We start from the raw sequence: 17,793 nt of genomic DNA, 5'->3' as shown, positions 1-17,793 counted from the left end.
GTGCGTGATAAGTGTATGTGTGTCTGTATATTTATATACTACACACTCCAAAAATTTATTTTGTTTGCATCATAGCACTCATTTGTTTATCTATGAATTAAAAGTTTGACATTTTATGTGTGTCTATTATTTTTCTTATCAGTGTCCTGAAATTCTGCATCTAAATAAAATTGAAAGGTGAACAACTTTTTTGTAAGTATAAATCTATACAAATTCAATTTTATTAAGATATATTTGTGTATTAACACATTCAGTATGTCCAGAAAAAGCGTGTTTGATATAGAAATGCATTTAGTTGGTATTTCAGATGTAGTATATAACTATTAATTTAAATATTTGATAGCACATTATCAAGACAATTATCTGATGGAAGAGAATCAAAAGGCTCAAAAATTTATACCAGGTCCTCCACAACTTCCCCCTTTGTATAAAGGGCAGAAGATAAAAACAGTGAGTAACAAAAATTACATACATTCGTACATCTATTTATTTATTAATGATGTGATTTTCATTAGGGACCATACACTACTACAGTTACAGATGAAATGGTAGCACAAAGGGAAAGGGAGAACGAACAATTATATAGAGCTTGGCGTGAACAACAACGAAGAAGAGCAATGGCGCCAGATGATGATGATTCAGAATATATGGGCGACTTTAAAGATGACACAGTGAGAAGAAGTTTTATTAGAAAAATTTTCTGTATATTAACAATTCAATTACTATTTACCTCTGGCATCATTGCAGTCTTTTTGTTTGTGTAAGCATTATGATTTAGCAATGTTTTAATAATATTTCCTTTATGGATTAAAGCTATGAATTGTGTTTATTTTAACAACTCTATTCCAGGGATGCTGCTAGAAAATTTATGATAATTCATTGGTATATGTGGATTATAGCTATGTATGTAAATAGTGCAACTATATTGCAACTATTTTAGATATATTATTTAGTAAATAATCCATAATTTTATTAGGATATGCTTCACCATTTCTTTTTGCACTATATCTATATCTGAAAGAGCTAGACGCAATCCACCTTTCAATTATATATGGCTAACTAAATTGGTAAGGTTCTTAGCCATACTGAAACCTTATTAATTGGATGTCTTTCATGCAATTTAACATTCAGTACTAAAAAATTATTATTTACAGACACTTTCTATGTCATATTTAGCTGCTTTTGTATCAGTCTTTTTAGAAGTTGAAGTAATATTGATGGCATTAGGTATGACAACTTTAATTACATTAGGAATAGGTCTTATCGCAACATTTTCTAAGGTATTTAACTATAAAACTTGTATGACATAAAATAACAGAAAATATCATAAATAATAATTATAAAACAAATAATAATTATAAATAATGTAAATAATGTTACAGTTTGATTTGACAATGAGAACAGGACTGTTGATGATCTTTGGACTGGCTTCTATTGTTTCAATTTTTGTGATAATGATAGTTCTGCTATTTACATATATAAGAGTATTACATATAATAATCTCAGTTATAGGAATGATTTTATTATCAATGGTTAATATAGAATTAATATATATATTGAAAATATTATTTAATTTCAACATAATATATCATACTCTAAGAAAAGATATTTCAAACATAAAAGGTCATTATTATATGTTTTCTAGTACTTGTATTTTGATGTGCAAACAATTATGGGTGGAAGAAGAATAGAATTAAGTCCGGATGAAGTTGTATTTGCAACGGCACAAATTTATGTTGACATAGTACTATTATACCAATACGTGTTATTGTTTATGGGTATGATGTATCATCGATAAATATTAAGGATAAATTTACATTATGTCATTAAGAATAACCTATTCTTATTATAGCAGTAATATTTTAGATACAGATTTGAATATCAATAAATAAATGTATGTGAGATATTACACAATAGAATTGAAAACTATTTTCTTTTTTATGACTTATCTATATGTGTTTTATTGCTATTGAGATTATTAACTTACACAGAGTCAATAATCATTTGCTATAAAGCTATAATTATATAAAATTCATAAATGAAAGATTCTGAAACGCTACTGTCCCTTAAAATAGCATCTTTCTGTCAAGTTTGTTGCTAAGCAACTGTTTAACAACAAAAACTTAACCTATTGCATGTTCAAAACTTCAATTAAAGAATACATATTTTGTAGATTTAAATGAATGTGTAAGTATATAATTAGTTGAAATTTTTAAAAGATGTATTATTATTAGTATCTTATATATAATAAATGGTATGAGTTACGTGACCAAGTTATCGTCACTTATGTCATTACAAATCAAACGAAATAAATTTGCAAGGTTGTTTTATGCAGTGCATCATAATGAAAACCGAGGTCTTTTCTACGTAAAATTGGATGACAATTGTAAGAAATATTTCATCCGAAAAATTATTATTTTAATAAATTTCTAATATTATTCATGGCCTAAGAATTGAGGGGAAAATATGGAACAAATATGATTTTCATATTGTTAATGTGAATAGTATTTTAAAATATATTTCTTTTTTTCATTTTTTGACCAGCAAGGGCAGTATTACAATACAAAGCTGAGAGGAAGGTTTTAGATATGCAAGTGATTAGTGTACCCTATAGATATACAGGAAGAGGTTTAGCTCGTTTGCTTACAGAGGTAAAATTTATTTTCAAATTTCTTGTAACTTCAAATGAATGTTTATTGTTATAAATTATGTTATATTAATGTCTATATTTGTAGACTGCATTTACATATGTTATTGTGAATTATTTATATATGTACTTGACATGTGAGTACATGCAGAAGTATTATCTTGCAATTAAGAATCCAGCTCTTGAAGAATATGTTGTTGGACCACCGCATATTTTAGAAGGACCTGATTCAGAACCTTTAGACCCTGACATTATATATGAATTACCTGATCCAGAAGATTTTTTGATATATTCTTCTTAATAAATATTGTTACAATAATTGCTGCAATTTTGAATAATTATTGAATTAAGCTATTACTTAATGATTTAAAATTTATTATTGTTCCTTATTTCACTGGTAAAATGGAGGAAATAGAGTATATTACTATAATTGAATGGTTTTGTCATCAATTTTACTACAATGGCATGTTAGTTTATTGCAAAGAAGCATGTGAAGTGTATCCAGCAAACGAATATCTAAGAATTCTTTTAAGTCTTGCATACATATTAACTGGAAAAGTACAAGAAGCAATCAAAGAATGTTCAAACTTAATGAACAATGCAGATACCACATTGACAGCATTGCTTCTTCAGAATATTGCATATATGAAAACTGAAAATGTTGAAAAGGCCACTATAATACAAATCGAAACAAGAATTAGAGACGAGAAACGAAAATCGTCTTCAAACGCATTAGCTTTAGCAGCCTTAGTGTTGCTTTTATCTCAGAAAGCTGACAAAGCTAGAGATTATGTAGAAAGGGCTTACAAGCTTGATTCATCCAATAAAAATGTGTTATTAACAAAAGCTTGGGTGGATTTATTTATTGCAAACGAAAATGATTCAAGTGAGCCAAACTTGTTTGAAGTTGTTTTAGTACAAGATTCAAAGAATATAAATGCTTTGCTTGGCTCTGCAAAATACAAACAACAGCAAGGTGACTATACAGGAGCAATATCAACATTGAATTCTTTAATTGTACGATATCCTAAATTATGTCTACCCTTGGTAGAAAAATTGTGCAATCAACTCGCATTGAAAGATTGGGACCAAGTTCTGGAGACCGCTAATAGAATAATGTCAATCGACTCGAATAATTTGGATGCAAGAAAAGCACATGCATTTGTATATCTTTGTAGGGATGGAAATTATAATGAAGGATTAAAACATTTACAGTCATTCTTCAGAAATATGATAATTATAGAAACAAAGAACGTCACAGTTTTGGTGAACAATATTCAATTATTTTCACGATTAGCTTGCAAACATCAAGGGATTTTATTGGAGGTTTCTAGGACCATTGAAAAGGCATTACAACAGAATCCAAAAAGTGCAGATCTCATGGTGGAATTAGGAAACTTGTATGTTTCACTGGGTAAAGTGAAAGATGCAGAAAATTGGTACAGAAGTGCTGTTCGAATAAACGAATCATCGTTTGCTGCTTTGATGGGACTAGCCCATTGTCAGCTTTTAGATACTTCGATTGATGCCTTGGGCTTGGCACAGCAGCAAGTAGATTTTTTGATGGAGATACAGTCTAATTCAGTGGATGCAGAATTGCTTTTCATGTCTGCCAAATTGAGCTCCAATGATTCCATTAAAGTCCTGAATTATTTGAACAATGCAGCTACGATCATACTGGACAACTGTAAATATGTACCATATGGTTATGATTATATGAAAAAATTAAATCCTGATTTATGTTTAGAAATTTCCAAACAACGTTTAGTTTATTCTGTAACAAGTGATGTAACAAATTCTGAGGAAAATGTATCCAATTACAAAGAGCCAAGTTTGTATTTGTTAGAGCAATTATCAGAAGCATATCCTGGTTTGAGTATTTCACAGTTACTACTGAGTAAAGCTAAAATGCAAAGTGGAAATTTAGAAGAATCTTCATACATACTAAGAAATCTTTTAGATAATGTGGATTCAACCAACGCGGAAGCGCATTTACTAATGGCGCAGATTCTAGCTCGTCAAGGGAATTACCAGTCAGCTTCACAAAGTCTTGAAGTTGGTTTAAGTTACAATTTCAAGATCAGAGACAATCCGATTTATCACTTAATTACTGGCATGGTTCAAAAAGAAACAAATGATATAGAGGGCTCAATAACAAGTTTTCAGTCAGCTATGTCATTAACTAAGATACAATCACATAAAAATACTTCAGAAGCTTCAGATATTTCAATATCAGATATGGCAACTTTGTACCTGGAACTAATTTCTGCTTATGGAAAAATGAGACATTTCAATGAGGCAATTGACATAATACAAGATGCAAATATAAAACTTGGGAACACTTCAGAGAAAGGTAGAATATTAATAGGAAACGCAGAGTTACTTTTAGAAATGGGAGAGTTGGATGAAGCCATTGATTGCTTGTCAAAAGTAACGTCAGACCAACTTTATTATTTGCAAGCACATACGCGTTTAGCCGAGATAAATTTGAAACACAAAAAGGATCGACTCGCTTTTGCTACGTGTTTCAGGTTTGTTTTTCATAAATTTCTACATTTCGTTATATTTTTTTCAATCTGTTGAAATATTTTATTTTGTAGAGAATTGGTTGAACATTGTCCTGGTCCTAAGACATATAGTATGCTTGGTGATGCATATATCTCTATACAAGAACCAGAGAGAGCAATAGAAGCATATGAGCATGCTTTGAAACAGAATCCTACAAATAAAGTACATATAGCAAGTAAGCTAGGAAAGGCACTTATAAAGACGCATCAGTACACAAAAGCCATAAATTATTACAGAGATGTGATGAAACAAGAGAACTTTAAAAGCTTGAAATTAGATCTTGCAAAGTTGTTCATAAAGTTGAAACAGTATGATAAAGCAGAAGCTACATTGGTTCAAGAATTACAAGGTAGAAATTATTTTAGCTGCATAATTTTATTCTTCTACTTTAATTTTAATTATTTTAATGGCTTTTGATATTTCAGACGGTCGACGAGATTCTGATTTAAAGAGCTTAGAAGTGCGTAGTCAGCTTTTACTGTTGCTTGCTAAAACACGAGAAAAAGCAGATAATATTAATGGTGCTTTGTCAGCATTGAAGGAAGCCAAGGAAAATCAACATAGATACATTCAACGTATGGGAGGTTCTAACTTGGAAGAGGAAAAACAACTTCTTGCAAATATCTGTTTAACAATGGCAGATCATTCTTCTTCTCTAAGAGATTATGATCAAGCTATTACGTACTATAAAGAAGCACTGAATCATAAGCCTGCGGATGTAAATGCTTTGTTATCCTTAGCAAAACTTTATATGCAGGTAAGTTGCAAATAAAATGACAGTAATTGCAATTTACAGTATCATTTAGGAAATTGTTAATAATTGTATATTGTAAAATAACAGACAAATAATTTGGATCGATGTGCTCAAAGCTGTACAGCTTTATTGAACGCGGATCCCAACAATGAAGCTGCTTCCATAATGATGGCAGATCTTGCATTTAGAAAAGTTGATTTTGACACAGCAGCATTTCACTTTCGACAACTATTGCTGAAGCAGCCAACTTACTGGACCGCTTTAGCGAGATTGATAGAAGTTTCTCGTCGAACAGGTGAATTTTATTTAAAAATTTAAATTTTGAAATTTATAATTCTCTAATGCAAGACTTATTTATGATGTAACAAATTTAGGGGATATGGACGACCTTGAAGAGTGGCTTCATCGAGCAGAACTAGGAATGAGTGGTGCAAATTTAACACCTGGCTATTATTATTGCGCGGGTTTATTGGATTGGCGTATGGGTCGATTAAATTCCGCGCTTCGTCAGTTCAATTTCGCCAGACGTGATCCTGAGTGGGGTCAACAGGCAATATACAATATGATCGAGATTTGTTTAGATCCGGATGATGATTCTTCCCTCTCTAATGAAATCTTTAACGACGATGATGCTGAATATCAAGACTCTAGAACGATGGCTCTGAAAACAGCCTATCGTTTGCTACAGGTACTCAAAAAAGAGCAAAAAGAACATAGTAAATCTATGATTTAAAATTTTTAATAAAATAGTGTATTATAAAATTTGAGTTTTAAAAACATTACTTTATTATTACAGGAATTAAATCCTAAAGGTAGTCCACATGAAATGTTGACGCACAGATTGTTAAGCAATTTCTTTATGCTTGCTACAAAGCAAAAATCCAATGTGGAAAAAGCATTGCATGATTGTACTGCATTAGCTAGTCAAGAAACATTGAGAGATCACGTAGGACCAGCTTTAGGCATGGCTATGGCCCACATTCTTTTGAAACAAACTCCTAGAGCTCGAAACCATCTAAAACGTGTCAGCAAAAACACATGGACCTTTGAGGATGCAGAATACCTGGAACGTTGTTGGTTACTTTTAGCAGATATTTATGTTCAATCCAACAAATATGAATTGGCAAATGATCTTTTAAGACGTGTTTTACAACATAATGCCACTTGTGTTAGAGCTCATGAATTGTCTGCATACATTGCAGAAAAAGAGCAAAATTATCGCGAAGCTGCATCACAGTATAGCGAAGCATGGAAGTATGGTGGAAAATCGAAATTGTCTGTGGCTTATAAATTAGCTTATTGCTCAATGAAAGCGAAAGCTTACGCAGACGGGATAGAAGCTTGTAATGAAGTTTTGAAACAGAGTCCTGATTATCCACGCATCAAGAAGGAGATTTTGGAAAAATGTATTAATAACTTACGTACTTAATAAACAATTATGTCTTCATTGTAATTATGTCTTTATTTATATATTTAGAAACCTTCTTTTTTCTCCATTTCTTGCGAATTAAAACAAAATAATACTATGATTTATGTCGATATTCGTTTGGTAAATAATTAAATAGAGAATATAAACTTGCAATAAAATGTTGAATGAAAAATTACATTTAGAAAAGAATGATCATATACTTAGAAATTATTTTCGACGTAAAGAGAATGTTTTAAAAGTAGTAGTTACAGATGGTACAACAGATCTTGCACGTGCATTTTTGTATAGAATGTTGAATGATAATGTGTTTGGTGAAAATCAATCTGTCTTTGTCAGCCTTTATGAATTACCGAACAAGACGACCTTCTTGGAAAGTGTTGCAATTGAACTCACTTCCTTTAGCCCCAAAGTTTTAAATGGTAAATACCCATGCAGTAATAAAAAGATGGTTTATTTTTGTTTAATATTATTCAGTGCATTATGTTAAGTTAAATAACAACATAATCAATTACTAAGATATTTTAATATCAATAGGCATCAGTTATGGTCATGATGCTTCCATTGAATTTAAGGATGCAGATGTTGTAATTTGTATTGGTTATGCAAGAGAGTATGACTTTAAGGACAATGAATACCTTGAACCATTTTTTGAAGAATACGTTCTGACTTCCAAGTTTTATGTATATTAATTATTCCTATCTTGTTCAGATATAATATTAACATTTCCAGTATTTATAAATCTTATACCATCTGTAGGGTGAAGTTATAGAAAAGTATGTAAAAAGGGATGCAAGAATTATTGTACTAGGAACTACTGCTGCCACAATCATATCCAAATATGTGAAATCTATTCCTATCAAGAATATAACTACATTATCTTTGCTTAATTTAAATATTGCTGCAGGTCAGGTACTTCTGGTGTTTCTTATATGTGTTTGATATTTAAATAATTTAATTTATTAATGATTTCAATTTATTTTTAAACAAACAGTTTTTTCTTCAAATTTCAGATTGCTGCACGAGCGCAGTGTCTTCCAACAGAAGTAAAGAATATAATAATCTGGGGTTCGAATGGCTCGTATAGTTATCCCGATTGCAGATATATGTACTTCACCCATGGAAAACCTTTGGCTGATGTTTTGAAAGTTTGGATTACTGACGTTCTTCCACAAGTAAGACCTTCGACCTTTTGATATATGAAAATAAGATATTTAATATTAAAAATTGTAATTAAAAAATCAAAATTATTAAACTATATACGTATATATTTCTTTTTTTAAATATTGCCCTTTCAGGATACATAAAGGTTTCTTAATTTGACCTTTACCGTTTACATTTATTAAATTCTATATACAAATGTGAAAATGTGTATTAATTGTATTTGGGACTTTGTTTTAATCTTTCATTCAAGTTTCAAATTTTCCGAATGTGAATCGTGTATGGAGTTATAAATTGGAATAGTTGCATTAAATGGTTGTAAGATGATGTGAAGTGATGTAGTATAGTCATTATTTTCGTGAAAATGAAATAGAATTAAATATTCGATATTAATTAAGATATTTTCCTCCTTTTTTTAGACTATTCGAAATGTTGTTCACAGACCAAGCCTCATTAATTCCATAGCTTATGCGTTGGCAGAACACTGTAAAATCTTATGGAATGGCACTCCAGAGAATGAATGGACCTCTATGGGTGTTATGTCTGATTATTCTTATTCGATTCGATCTGGAATATTTTTCTCTTATCCCGTAATTTGTAAGAACAGGCAGTATGAAATAGTACAGGTATGACAATTGTTAGTTGGATCTACAAGTAAATTCATTTGTGATGGTTCATTAAATTAATTTCGTGTTCAGTCGTAAATGTGATTCTTTTTGATTAATTAATTTGTGGAGAACTTCAAGATTATTATTTTAAAGACTATGTTCTTTTCACTCCTTTTATCTCCCCTCATATATCAAAAATTTTTATATGAATAATAAAGAAATGTAAAATATAGAAACATAAAAATATTAAAAAATGAAAATATAATTTTTTTGTGTAATTTTACAGGATTTTGATATGGATCGGTACGTTCTGCGGTACATTGTGGATCTAAGTAGGTTGATTTTTAGGGAAATCGAGATTGCCTATAAAATTTGTGGTTTAATATCAATTGATCCTAAATAAGGTATATCCTTCATTCGTGTATAGATTATGCTGCGTATTTTATTACGTTTTTACAAGTTACATTTATTTACAAGTATCTTTAAATTATATAGAATCGTAATTGTACGATGTATCGTAGATACACGGAGCCACTATTTGTGCATCGTTATCGTTATTATATCGTTATTACATTTCCTAATCACAAGGTTTCATAGATCTTTCCAAATCATTGAAATTCTCTTTCGTTATGTAAATAATGCTAATAACAATAAATGTAGAAATGTTAATACAGCAGATATTTATATAGAGAGAATCACACAATATGTATACATCACTTTAGCAACAATTATTATTTTGAACAGTTTTTACGACAGCACTATTCTTCTTATACTTGGTAGTAAAAATAAAAATAATCAACGTCGCCAAATGTGTAGTCTACTTCAAAAGTATCAGAGTAATAAAATTTCTTCAGCATTAATATATATATATATATATATATATATATATGATATATACTATAATTTAGTATTAATTTGAAGAATAAAAATAATTCAAATATTTCAGTGTCACTAAAAAGAAAAGGACAGTCTAATTTTTTCAAAAGTGATTTTAGAAGAGATTTGTTAATTAAATATAAAAATAGGACACTTCTCTTTAAATTTCAATAACTTAAATTCTAAATTTAAATTAGTTTCCATTAATAATAATAAATCATAATATATAATGTGATAATTCCTCCAGGGCTATTATTTCGAATTAGTTAAATATAAAATCCATTCTTTAAATAATAAATAACAAAAATAAAACTAATTAACGTCTGTTTACCAAAGGAACTTCAAAGATCCAGATACATAATCTGTGTTGCAGAAATGGCTCCGCAGGCGGCGAGGGTACTAGCCACGCATACAACGGCTGTAGTGGTCCCAGATTTACTGACGATCGTTCCTAGGCAGCAGGACAGAAGGAACTGCGCCAGAAACACCATAGAGGAGACGATTGCGACGTCTGTGCCAAGACCACGCACTCCCCCGCTTTGAACGGCTTCACCCTCGGCTGTCACCTCGAACTACAAAGTCGACTAATTCAATTTCTCCTTGATATATACGTCTGTTACATTACTACGTTACGTTATTTAATGGCATTACACTTCCCCTCCATTGAGTTTTATTAAATTATTCTTGTTATTTATAAAATAATTCTAATAATATAAAAATTGGATATATTATATGGTACGTGTTATTAATCTTTGGAAATTATTAAGATTTATTGAAATTCTGAATGTTATTTGTTAAGAGAAAACATGGTTTGTTTTAAATTATATATATTTTTTCATAATTAAGGAACATTCTGATCCTGATCCAATCTAAGATAAAATTGCGAATTGAACAAATTTTTATTTTTTAATCACGACATTGTTAGTTGAATGATTTAAATTTTTTGATCGATTCCTTTGGGATTACTCTTTCAAGATACAGGATACCACTTACTGTTGATGAAGCATGATAATGTGCAACTAGAAGATACGGCATAGTGAATAATGTGGAGTACATAACACCTGCGGTCCAAGAGAATATGATCACTCCCGCGGGATGTTTCGTCAACGCCATCATCATCATACCAGTGCTATAGAACAGCAGGCCGCAAATGTATACCCTTCGGGCTCTGTTAAATCACATGATACATTTACTTTTACCAGAAAAACGATTCTTTTTTATTACAGTCCTTTGTTTAAAAAAATCTGAAGGACTTAAATAAAAGACGAACTAGAAAACTAATTTTTGAATATATAATATTGATATGAAGAATTATTTTGATGAAAAAGAATCTAAATAGAAAATAAAATGAAATTTAAACTTCAAGTGAAACTATACTATCATTAATTAAGAATTATTCTGTCAAATAAAAATTACTTCTTTAAAAAAAAAGAAGATATTTACTTGTAGCGTTCTATGAGCTTCTCGATAATCATTGAATAACAGGAACAGGATAATGAATACATAGACATTCCCCAACATCCAAAGCGAACTCCACTTTCGTATAATTCTCTTTCCTTGCTACCTTCTGGAGCCTATAATTTGCACAAATAATACATTAAATTATACAAATATAAAAATTCAATTATATACATTATGCAAACGTATAATTTTTAAAACTAAGTAATAAAAGTATAATAATTGATTAATGAATAAATACCTGTGGGTTTCCCCCATAAACAGCTTCCCCAACGAAATCAGTGAAGTACAGGGAATAACATACATGTGCCATCCAACAAAATAAATTAGTTAGACACACCATACGAAGACTATGTGGCATATATACGATAGAAAGAAGATATTCCCTTAATGTGGCTTTTGGATTTCCTTCGATACTTTCATCGAAACCATGTTCAACGTAATTTGTGTCTTGGATGGGTATATCTGGTATCATAGGAACTTGACCAACTCTTTTCTCTGGTTCTTGAACTGGAAGAGGTTTCAGAGCAAACTCCTATGAAAAAGAGAAAAAAGATACAATTACCTTATTTATCATTACCATTTTATTTTTGATTTATAGTCTGTGGAACAAATATATCGACTTACATCCTTTTTCGTAGCAATCTCTTGATCATTACCCAAGGTGCCATAAGAAGCACAATCATCTGTGATGATTTTTTCATGTTCCTTTGGCTGATCCTCCGATTCTTCAGCAGATGCCTGAATTAATTTCGAGAATAAAAAAAAAATTCTTAAAAAATGCAGGAAAACTATCCAAACTAATTCTTTATTTCTAAAGCAATATAAATTAATCGTTATTAATGTTAGTAGTAGTATATTTATTAATATTATTCTTAATAATTAATTAATACTAAACGAACCTTTTGTTCCTGTAACTGACGATATTCGTCACTTTCCAACAATTCCAATGGGATTTCTTTGAAGCTGGTAATGGTACAGGATACACAAATAACAAAAATAATCGTAATTAAAGTGAAAGTAGCATGAAGATGTCCACCTAACATAACTCCTATCGTAGTAGCATCCCAATTAATTCCACCTAGTCCGTATCCCATGAATCCTCCCAAGCCTGCCATTATGGTGAACGTACTTAAACCTTTAGCATGGTCATCTGTGAAAAGAAAAATTTGCAATAACGGTTATGGGATCATAAATAATTCTTGTAACCATCGCATCAAATTATATTAATTTTATTTCAATTTTAGTTTAAAACACAAATATAAAATGTTTTATTCAGAATAAAAGTTTTGTTTTATTCAAGATAAGTAGCTAAATAATAATTAATATATGTAAATCAAGTATTTTATGGCCTCCTAATGGCTGGAATTACAATAAATATCTATCTAGTAATTAATATAAATTGTATGATGAATAATTAAACGATAATAAATATTAGTTAGTGTGTAGATAATTAAATAATATTATAAATAACAACTTTAATTACTTGCCAGGTACAGTGACGTCGAGTAAATATGCTCTGGCTGGACTTTGGCAGGCATCAGCATCGAAATCGAGCAGAACTGTGCCTAGGATAGTGAAGAAAATTCCCCAAGAGTGAGACGGAGGTTTCACTGACTCTTCTTTCGCATGTTTCGCCGTAGTTCGATGTCCTAAGGGAACTGTATAGTTGGTCCACGTAGGTGGAACATCCCCGAAGGCATATCCCATATCTTCCCCATTTGGAACTAATATTAATCCTTGAAAATTAAGTAGAAAGTAATCATAAAATAAGTCATTTTTAATAATCGCGTAAGCATACAAAACTTACTTCATTTATTTTATTGGCTATTTCACAAATAAATATCATAATGAATACTGCACTTTGCCATTTACAAATATTTTACATATATTGTAATTACTATTTTCATTCTGCGCATTTTTCCAGTTTTCAATTTTTTATAAACGATTATCATAAATTACACAAAAACATTTTACCTATCAAAACTCCAAGAGCCAGCAATAGAATGAACGGTCTTCTTCTTCCATATTTTAGTCTGCATCTATCACTTAGACTTCCCAAAATCGGTGTGACGAAGAAACCAATGAGAGGGCTGAGTGCCCAGACGAGGGTCATATGCTGATGATCTACGCCGATTTTTAATAAAGTCGGTGAAACAAACGCTGTTTCTGCGGCGTAAGAAAATTCGATTCCCATCACAGCTGCGGATATTCGTACCAATTCTCCTCGTGTCTTTTTTCTACAAGATATTTATACGTTGCTATGGCCTATGTTATTTTAGATTTGTCCTTTTTTACTGAACTTTAATACATTACATCATATTATAAGCCGAGAAACTGATTTTTTTTTCAGAAAATGAATTCTCTAGAGGTGAAAGTATAAACTAAAATATATCCTTTGTATTTTTCTATCGTTTAAAGTTAATTATTTTCAGGACCTTCGCGCGAATAATTGAACAAATACCTGTAAATATGCGCGTAATCATTCAAACTTCTCTCCAATTTGGGTGGTCCTCGTAGATGATTCAAGAACCCTTTAATCCCCTGGTCCATCGGTATCCCATTCTTCCACTCTTTCCACGTCTCCCATTTTTCTTTAAACTTGTCTCTAACATCGTGCACCCTGCCAGCGAAACCCTCGTATTCATGCAATTTATCCACCATGACTCACGATTTAAACTTTTTCTCTCTTTCTCAGCTAAATGTTCTATCTCTCATTGTGTCACAGAAAATTCAACGAAACACCAAAACTAATCGTCACTTCGTTAAAATTCCCCATCAACCCTTATGAATAAATTACGGGTAAACATCGATCAGACAAAATAATATCCTTCATATTTCTACTATTCCTTCTTTTGCTCCGAAAAAAATACGGAGTAAAGGATTAAATCAAGAAACAATATTCTTTTTATTCTTATCACTTTCCTTTAAATAAACGAAAATATTAAACAAGAATACAAAGAAAACGATAATCGAATTGATTTTACAGAAAGATCAATCTTTACGAATGAACATCGTACAAAATAATATACTCCTTCTCGATTCTTCTCCTTCTTCTTCGAAAAAGAAAAATAGCCAGTTTAATTAAACAGAAATTAGCGTGAGAATTAGATTGAAAACGTTCATTTTCGTAGATTCATCGCGTTCGATAAAAATAGAATAAAATTTCACGAGAAAGAAACGACGCGAAGGGATGTTTCCCGTAGAGGGTTGGGGGATGTGTTTCGTCGACGAGACGCGAGAAACGACTGGTGGTTCCGCAAGCTCGCGACTAAGACGAAAGCTCGACCGACGTCGCCTTTCACCGTGGATACCTAGTTACATACCTAGTCCCTCCATTCGTGTTCCGGTAGGACGTAAAATGAGCTTCCCGTGTACCAAGGGAAACCTACTTATCAGCCAGCTGCTTGTTACTCTTGATTAAAATCGGTTCGGTCGTTTGTTCGTGATTTACCTTTGGAAAAATGTGAAACAATTTTTTGTTCAGTAAAAGTATGTACACATATAAAATATACAAAAATATACACATAGCACTGGAAAGTATCTGGATGGTATAAAATTAAAAAAGAATCTTATAAGAAAAAAAATTAAAAAAGAAACTTTATAGAATAATCATAAGAGGATGTCATAATATTTTTCTGTGCATCGTTCCTTTTGTGGTTCTTCTAAGAATAACAACCTTATACTTATTGATAGTATAACAACATCATACTTAACAATGATCATAGTAGAGAAGATTTCTTTTGTGACTCTTCTAAGAATAACAGCTTTATACTTAACAATGACCATAAGAGGAAACGTTTCTTTTTTAAATATCTTTTTGCACATCGTTTCCTCATTCCATTTATGGTTTTTTTTAACGAATAACAACCTCATACTTAACAATAACCATAGGAGAAAAGGTTCCTTTTGTGACTCTTCAAAGAATAACAGCCTTATACTTAACGATGACCATAAGAGGAAAAGTTTCTCTTCTAAGTAATATTTTTTTTTTGCATATCGTTTCGAGAAGAAAGAAAAAGATTAGAATGGCAGAAATTGTCATTCAGTATCCTATAAAGATTATATGTGTCTGACATAAATAATCAAATATCTGACATAAATATAATCAAATATATAGGCTGCTCCTCTTTCTGTGTCCCTGTGAAACATTTGCTCTATTCTCGTAACACACAGCTATATCATGGTTTACGCGTGTACACACGGACAGGTTTTCAACAATGCTTTCCACCGTTGGTCGTAGATGTAATTTCCGCCGCGGAAATTGCACTTTGTCCATTCTCTCCTTTCCACCAGGATTTTCGATTCGATTTACCACCGAAAGATGTTCTACATATATTCTATACATTTAGATACAATTTGATAGATGCTGTATGCTTTGTCTTCTCTAGAGAAGAATATTTATTTTCACTTGATTTATTATATCGCATATTGAATTCTAGGAGAGTATTTCTAATTCCCTGTATTTGCAATTTACTTACATTTATTTACATTATTATATTATATTTTTATTTTTTTTTCCTTTTTTTTCAGGAAACATATAACACATTGGCAAACATATCGAGCTATCGTATTAGTCGACAAGGAAGTCCTACAAAGTAGGTCTTGTTGCGTATGTGGCCTTGGCACGAGCTTCGCCTTTGTCAGAGCTTACGATAGCAATACGCATCGATAATACGTTCATCGGTTGAACGTTTCACTCTTTTCCTCGATGGACTTCCGATGAAGTCGTTGCATTGTAGCCACAATGGACAACATCGATTTCAGCCTTTCGTTTCTTGCCTGTATGCGTTTATTTTCTAAGAAAATTATTTAATCATGGAACACGAAAGAGAGAGAAGCAACAGTATACTTGGCGTTAAAAATAACAAAAAGAAATATCACTTGTTTCAATTTTTGAATGCATAATTCCTTCAAATGCAATAGGCTATTTTCAAATTGCAAGTACGAAAGATGTTTCAATATAATTTCTTTATTCTAGCGTTACACACGTAAAAATACTTTCTCGCGCAATGGAAACTATGTATGCAATCGTAATTTGAATTAATTAGAGACTGACAAAGTTTCATCAACTATTCTTTATCGTATACTATCCTTCCGTTCTTCTAAAGGTTTTAGTACGAACGTATTGTTAGTTAGCCTTGCACGAGTCAATGGCAATCTGATTTGTTAATGATTTAACATTCCCTCTGATTGAAGGCACACGCAAATGCCGTCTTATTTCTTAACGACGTGCCTTGCTCGCAAGAACCAATCTGCGTTGTGTAATCAGGCTTAAGCTTCATCTGAAACGGAATGACACACGGAAATTAACATTTCTTCAGGATTAGATATTATCCTATCCCAATCGCGTAATTTTTCTTCTTTCCGATGCACTCAAAATTAAGCAAGAAAGTTACGTAATTAATTGACGAGAAAATTACGTTAAAAGAAAATAATTAAACTAATGTATCAAGAGTAACATTACAGATTTAAGTTGATATAAAAGGAGAGGTCGAATGTATGGTCATATAGAATTTATTATAAAATATTTTGAAGATAATTGGCAGTTTCCCACTTTTCTTAATCGTGTTTTTATCATCTTCGAAGAATCTTTTCGAAAGACTGTTAATAAAGATGAAACATCTTTTTCGATCCGATTATTTTATTAAATCTTATCAAGTTCTCGGTTCGTTCTTGTAAGACCGCGATAACGATGAAAAGCAGGATTTTCTTACACTCTTGTATGTGCGCAGGTATAAGATTTAGGGAAGAATAATTTTTCCCAAGCTAATTTTAATTTTAACAGGGATAATTCTTCGAAATGAAGATAATTCTTCGGAGAGGACACGACGAAACAATTTAAGGGAATCAGATCTTTGTAACGTTACAATTTTTGAAATTTACCATTTTACAAATTTCTATGATTCTACGAACTTACCAGAGATTAAAATAATTCCTGCGTAAAATTATAGAACTTTGAAGGAACTCGAGTTTTCTATTTTAAAAAGAGAAGGTAACTAAAAATTATGAGCTGTTTCCTTTTCTCCGAAGAAAACACAATTTTCTTGTCAGCTACCTCGATAAAACGAAACATCAATCAATTTCACAGCGATGATGCGTCGTTGATCCTTATTCAATCACGTATATCCCTTTTCTAACGTTTATCCTCGCTATTTATCCTACTATCCGTCTAATAAACGTTCACAGATTCCAATTTTCTTCACGATAAAGACACGATCGATAAATTTGCGATTCAACTTACGACGATATACCCGAGCTGAAAGTGATTTTTATTGGCACTTAAGCAACCTTT

The 17,793-nt window shown here is 31.3% G+C and overlaps 5 protein-coding genes across 8 annotated transcripts in view; 4 read left to right on the top strand and 1 right to left on the bottom strand.

The window, feature by feature from the left end:
* The first annotated feature begins 102 nt into the window (after positions 1-102).
* Positions 103-1,944, top strand: LOC126873872 (protein lifeguard 3-like). Of its 2 annotated transcripts, XM_050635199.1 has the most exons (7): positions 103-450; positions 516-760; positions 850-903; positions 977-1,067; positions 1,155-1,280; positions 1,383-1,532; positions 1,646-1,944. In XM_050635199.1, exons 1-7 carry the CDS (start codon positions 367-369, stop codon positions 1,796-1,798), a joined length of 903 nt encoding a protein of 300 aa, XP_050491156.1. In that variant the 5' UTR covers positions 103-366; the 3' UTR covers positions 1,799-1,944. The 2 variants fall into 2 exon arrangements, with proteins under 2 accessions (XP_050491156.1, XP_050491155.1); XM_050635198.1 differs by having other exon boundaries at positions 1,383-1,944.
* A 299-nt stretch (positions 1,945-2,243) lies between these two features.
* LOC126873878 (protein NATD1-like) lies at positions 2,244-3,006 on the top strand. The gene is made up of 3 exons (XM_050635211.1): positions 2,244-2,386; positions 2,545-2,651; positions 2,736-3,006. The coding sequence occupies exons 1-3, from the start codon at positions 2,257-2,259 to the stop codon at positions 2,946-2,948; spliced, it is 450 nt and encodes a 149-aa protein (XP_050491168.1). The 5' UTR covers positions 2,244-2,256; the 3' UTR covers positions 2,949-3,006.
* Positions 3,007-3,013: 7 nt separating this feature from the next.
* LOC126873864 (tetratricopeptide repeat protein 21B-like) lies at positions 3,014-7,422 on the top strand. Its single transcript, XM_050635168.1, has 6 exons — positions 3,014-5,178; positions 5,248-5,564; positions 5,641-5,972; positions 6,057-6,264; positions 6,344-6,657; positions 6,766-7,422. Exons 1-6 carry the CDS (start codon positions 3,050-3,052, stop codon positions 7,396-7,398), a joined length of 3,933 nt encoding a protein of 1,310 aa, XP_050491125.1. The 5' UTR covers positions 3,014-3,049; the 3' UTR covers positions 7,399-7,422.
* LOC126873880 (malate dehydrogenase-like) lies at positions 7,416-10,130 on the top strand. Its single transcript, XM_050635214.1, has 6 exons — positions 7,416-7,817; positions 7,933-8,078; positions 8,155-8,307; positions 8,409-8,570; positions 8,976-9,182; positions 9,451-10,130. Exons 1-6 carry the CDS (start codon positions 7,556-7,558, stop codon positions 9,565-9,567), a joined length of 1,047 nt encoding a protein of 348 aa, XP_050491171.1. The 5' UTR covers positions 7,416-7,555; the 3' UTR covers positions 9,568-10,130.
* A 1-nt stretch (position 10,131) lies between these two features.
* Positions 10,132-17,793, bottom strand: part of LOC126873866 (proton-associated sugar transporter A) — a 44,402-nt gene continuing 36,740 nt past the window's right edge. For 2 of the 3 annotated variants that reach the window (XM_050635183.1, XM_050635184.1), the window contains 10 exons: positions 14,825-14,952; positions 13,963-14,282; positions 13,476-13,738; positions 12,989-13,237; positions 12,401-12,651; positions 12,126-12,239; positions 11,740-12,033; positions 11,484-11,614; positions 11,034-11,208; positions 10,132-10,612 (listed from right to left, as the gene is read on the bottom strand). In XM_050635183.1, coding sequence (XP_050491140.1) covers positions 10,382-10,612; positions 11,034-11,208; positions 11,484-11,614; positions 11,740-12,033; positions 12,126-12,239; positions 12,401-12,651; positions 12,989-13,237; positions 13,476-13,738; positions 13,963-14,162 — 1,908 coding nt within the window. In that variant the 5' untranslated portion in view covers positions 14,163-14,282; positions 14,825-14,952 and the 3' untranslated portion in view covers positions 10,132-10,381. The other variant, XM_050635182.1, reaches the window with a different exon arrangement.

This window comes from Bombus huntii, chromosome 15 (assembly GCF_024542735.1).
Source record: "Bombus huntii isolate Logan2020A chromosome 15, iyBomHunt1.1, whole genome shotgun sequence".
NCBI lineage: Eukaryota > Metazoa > Arthropoda > Insecta > Hymenoptera > Apidae > Bombus > Bombus huntii.
This window is presented reverse-complemented; position numbering and strand designations above follow the sequence as displayed.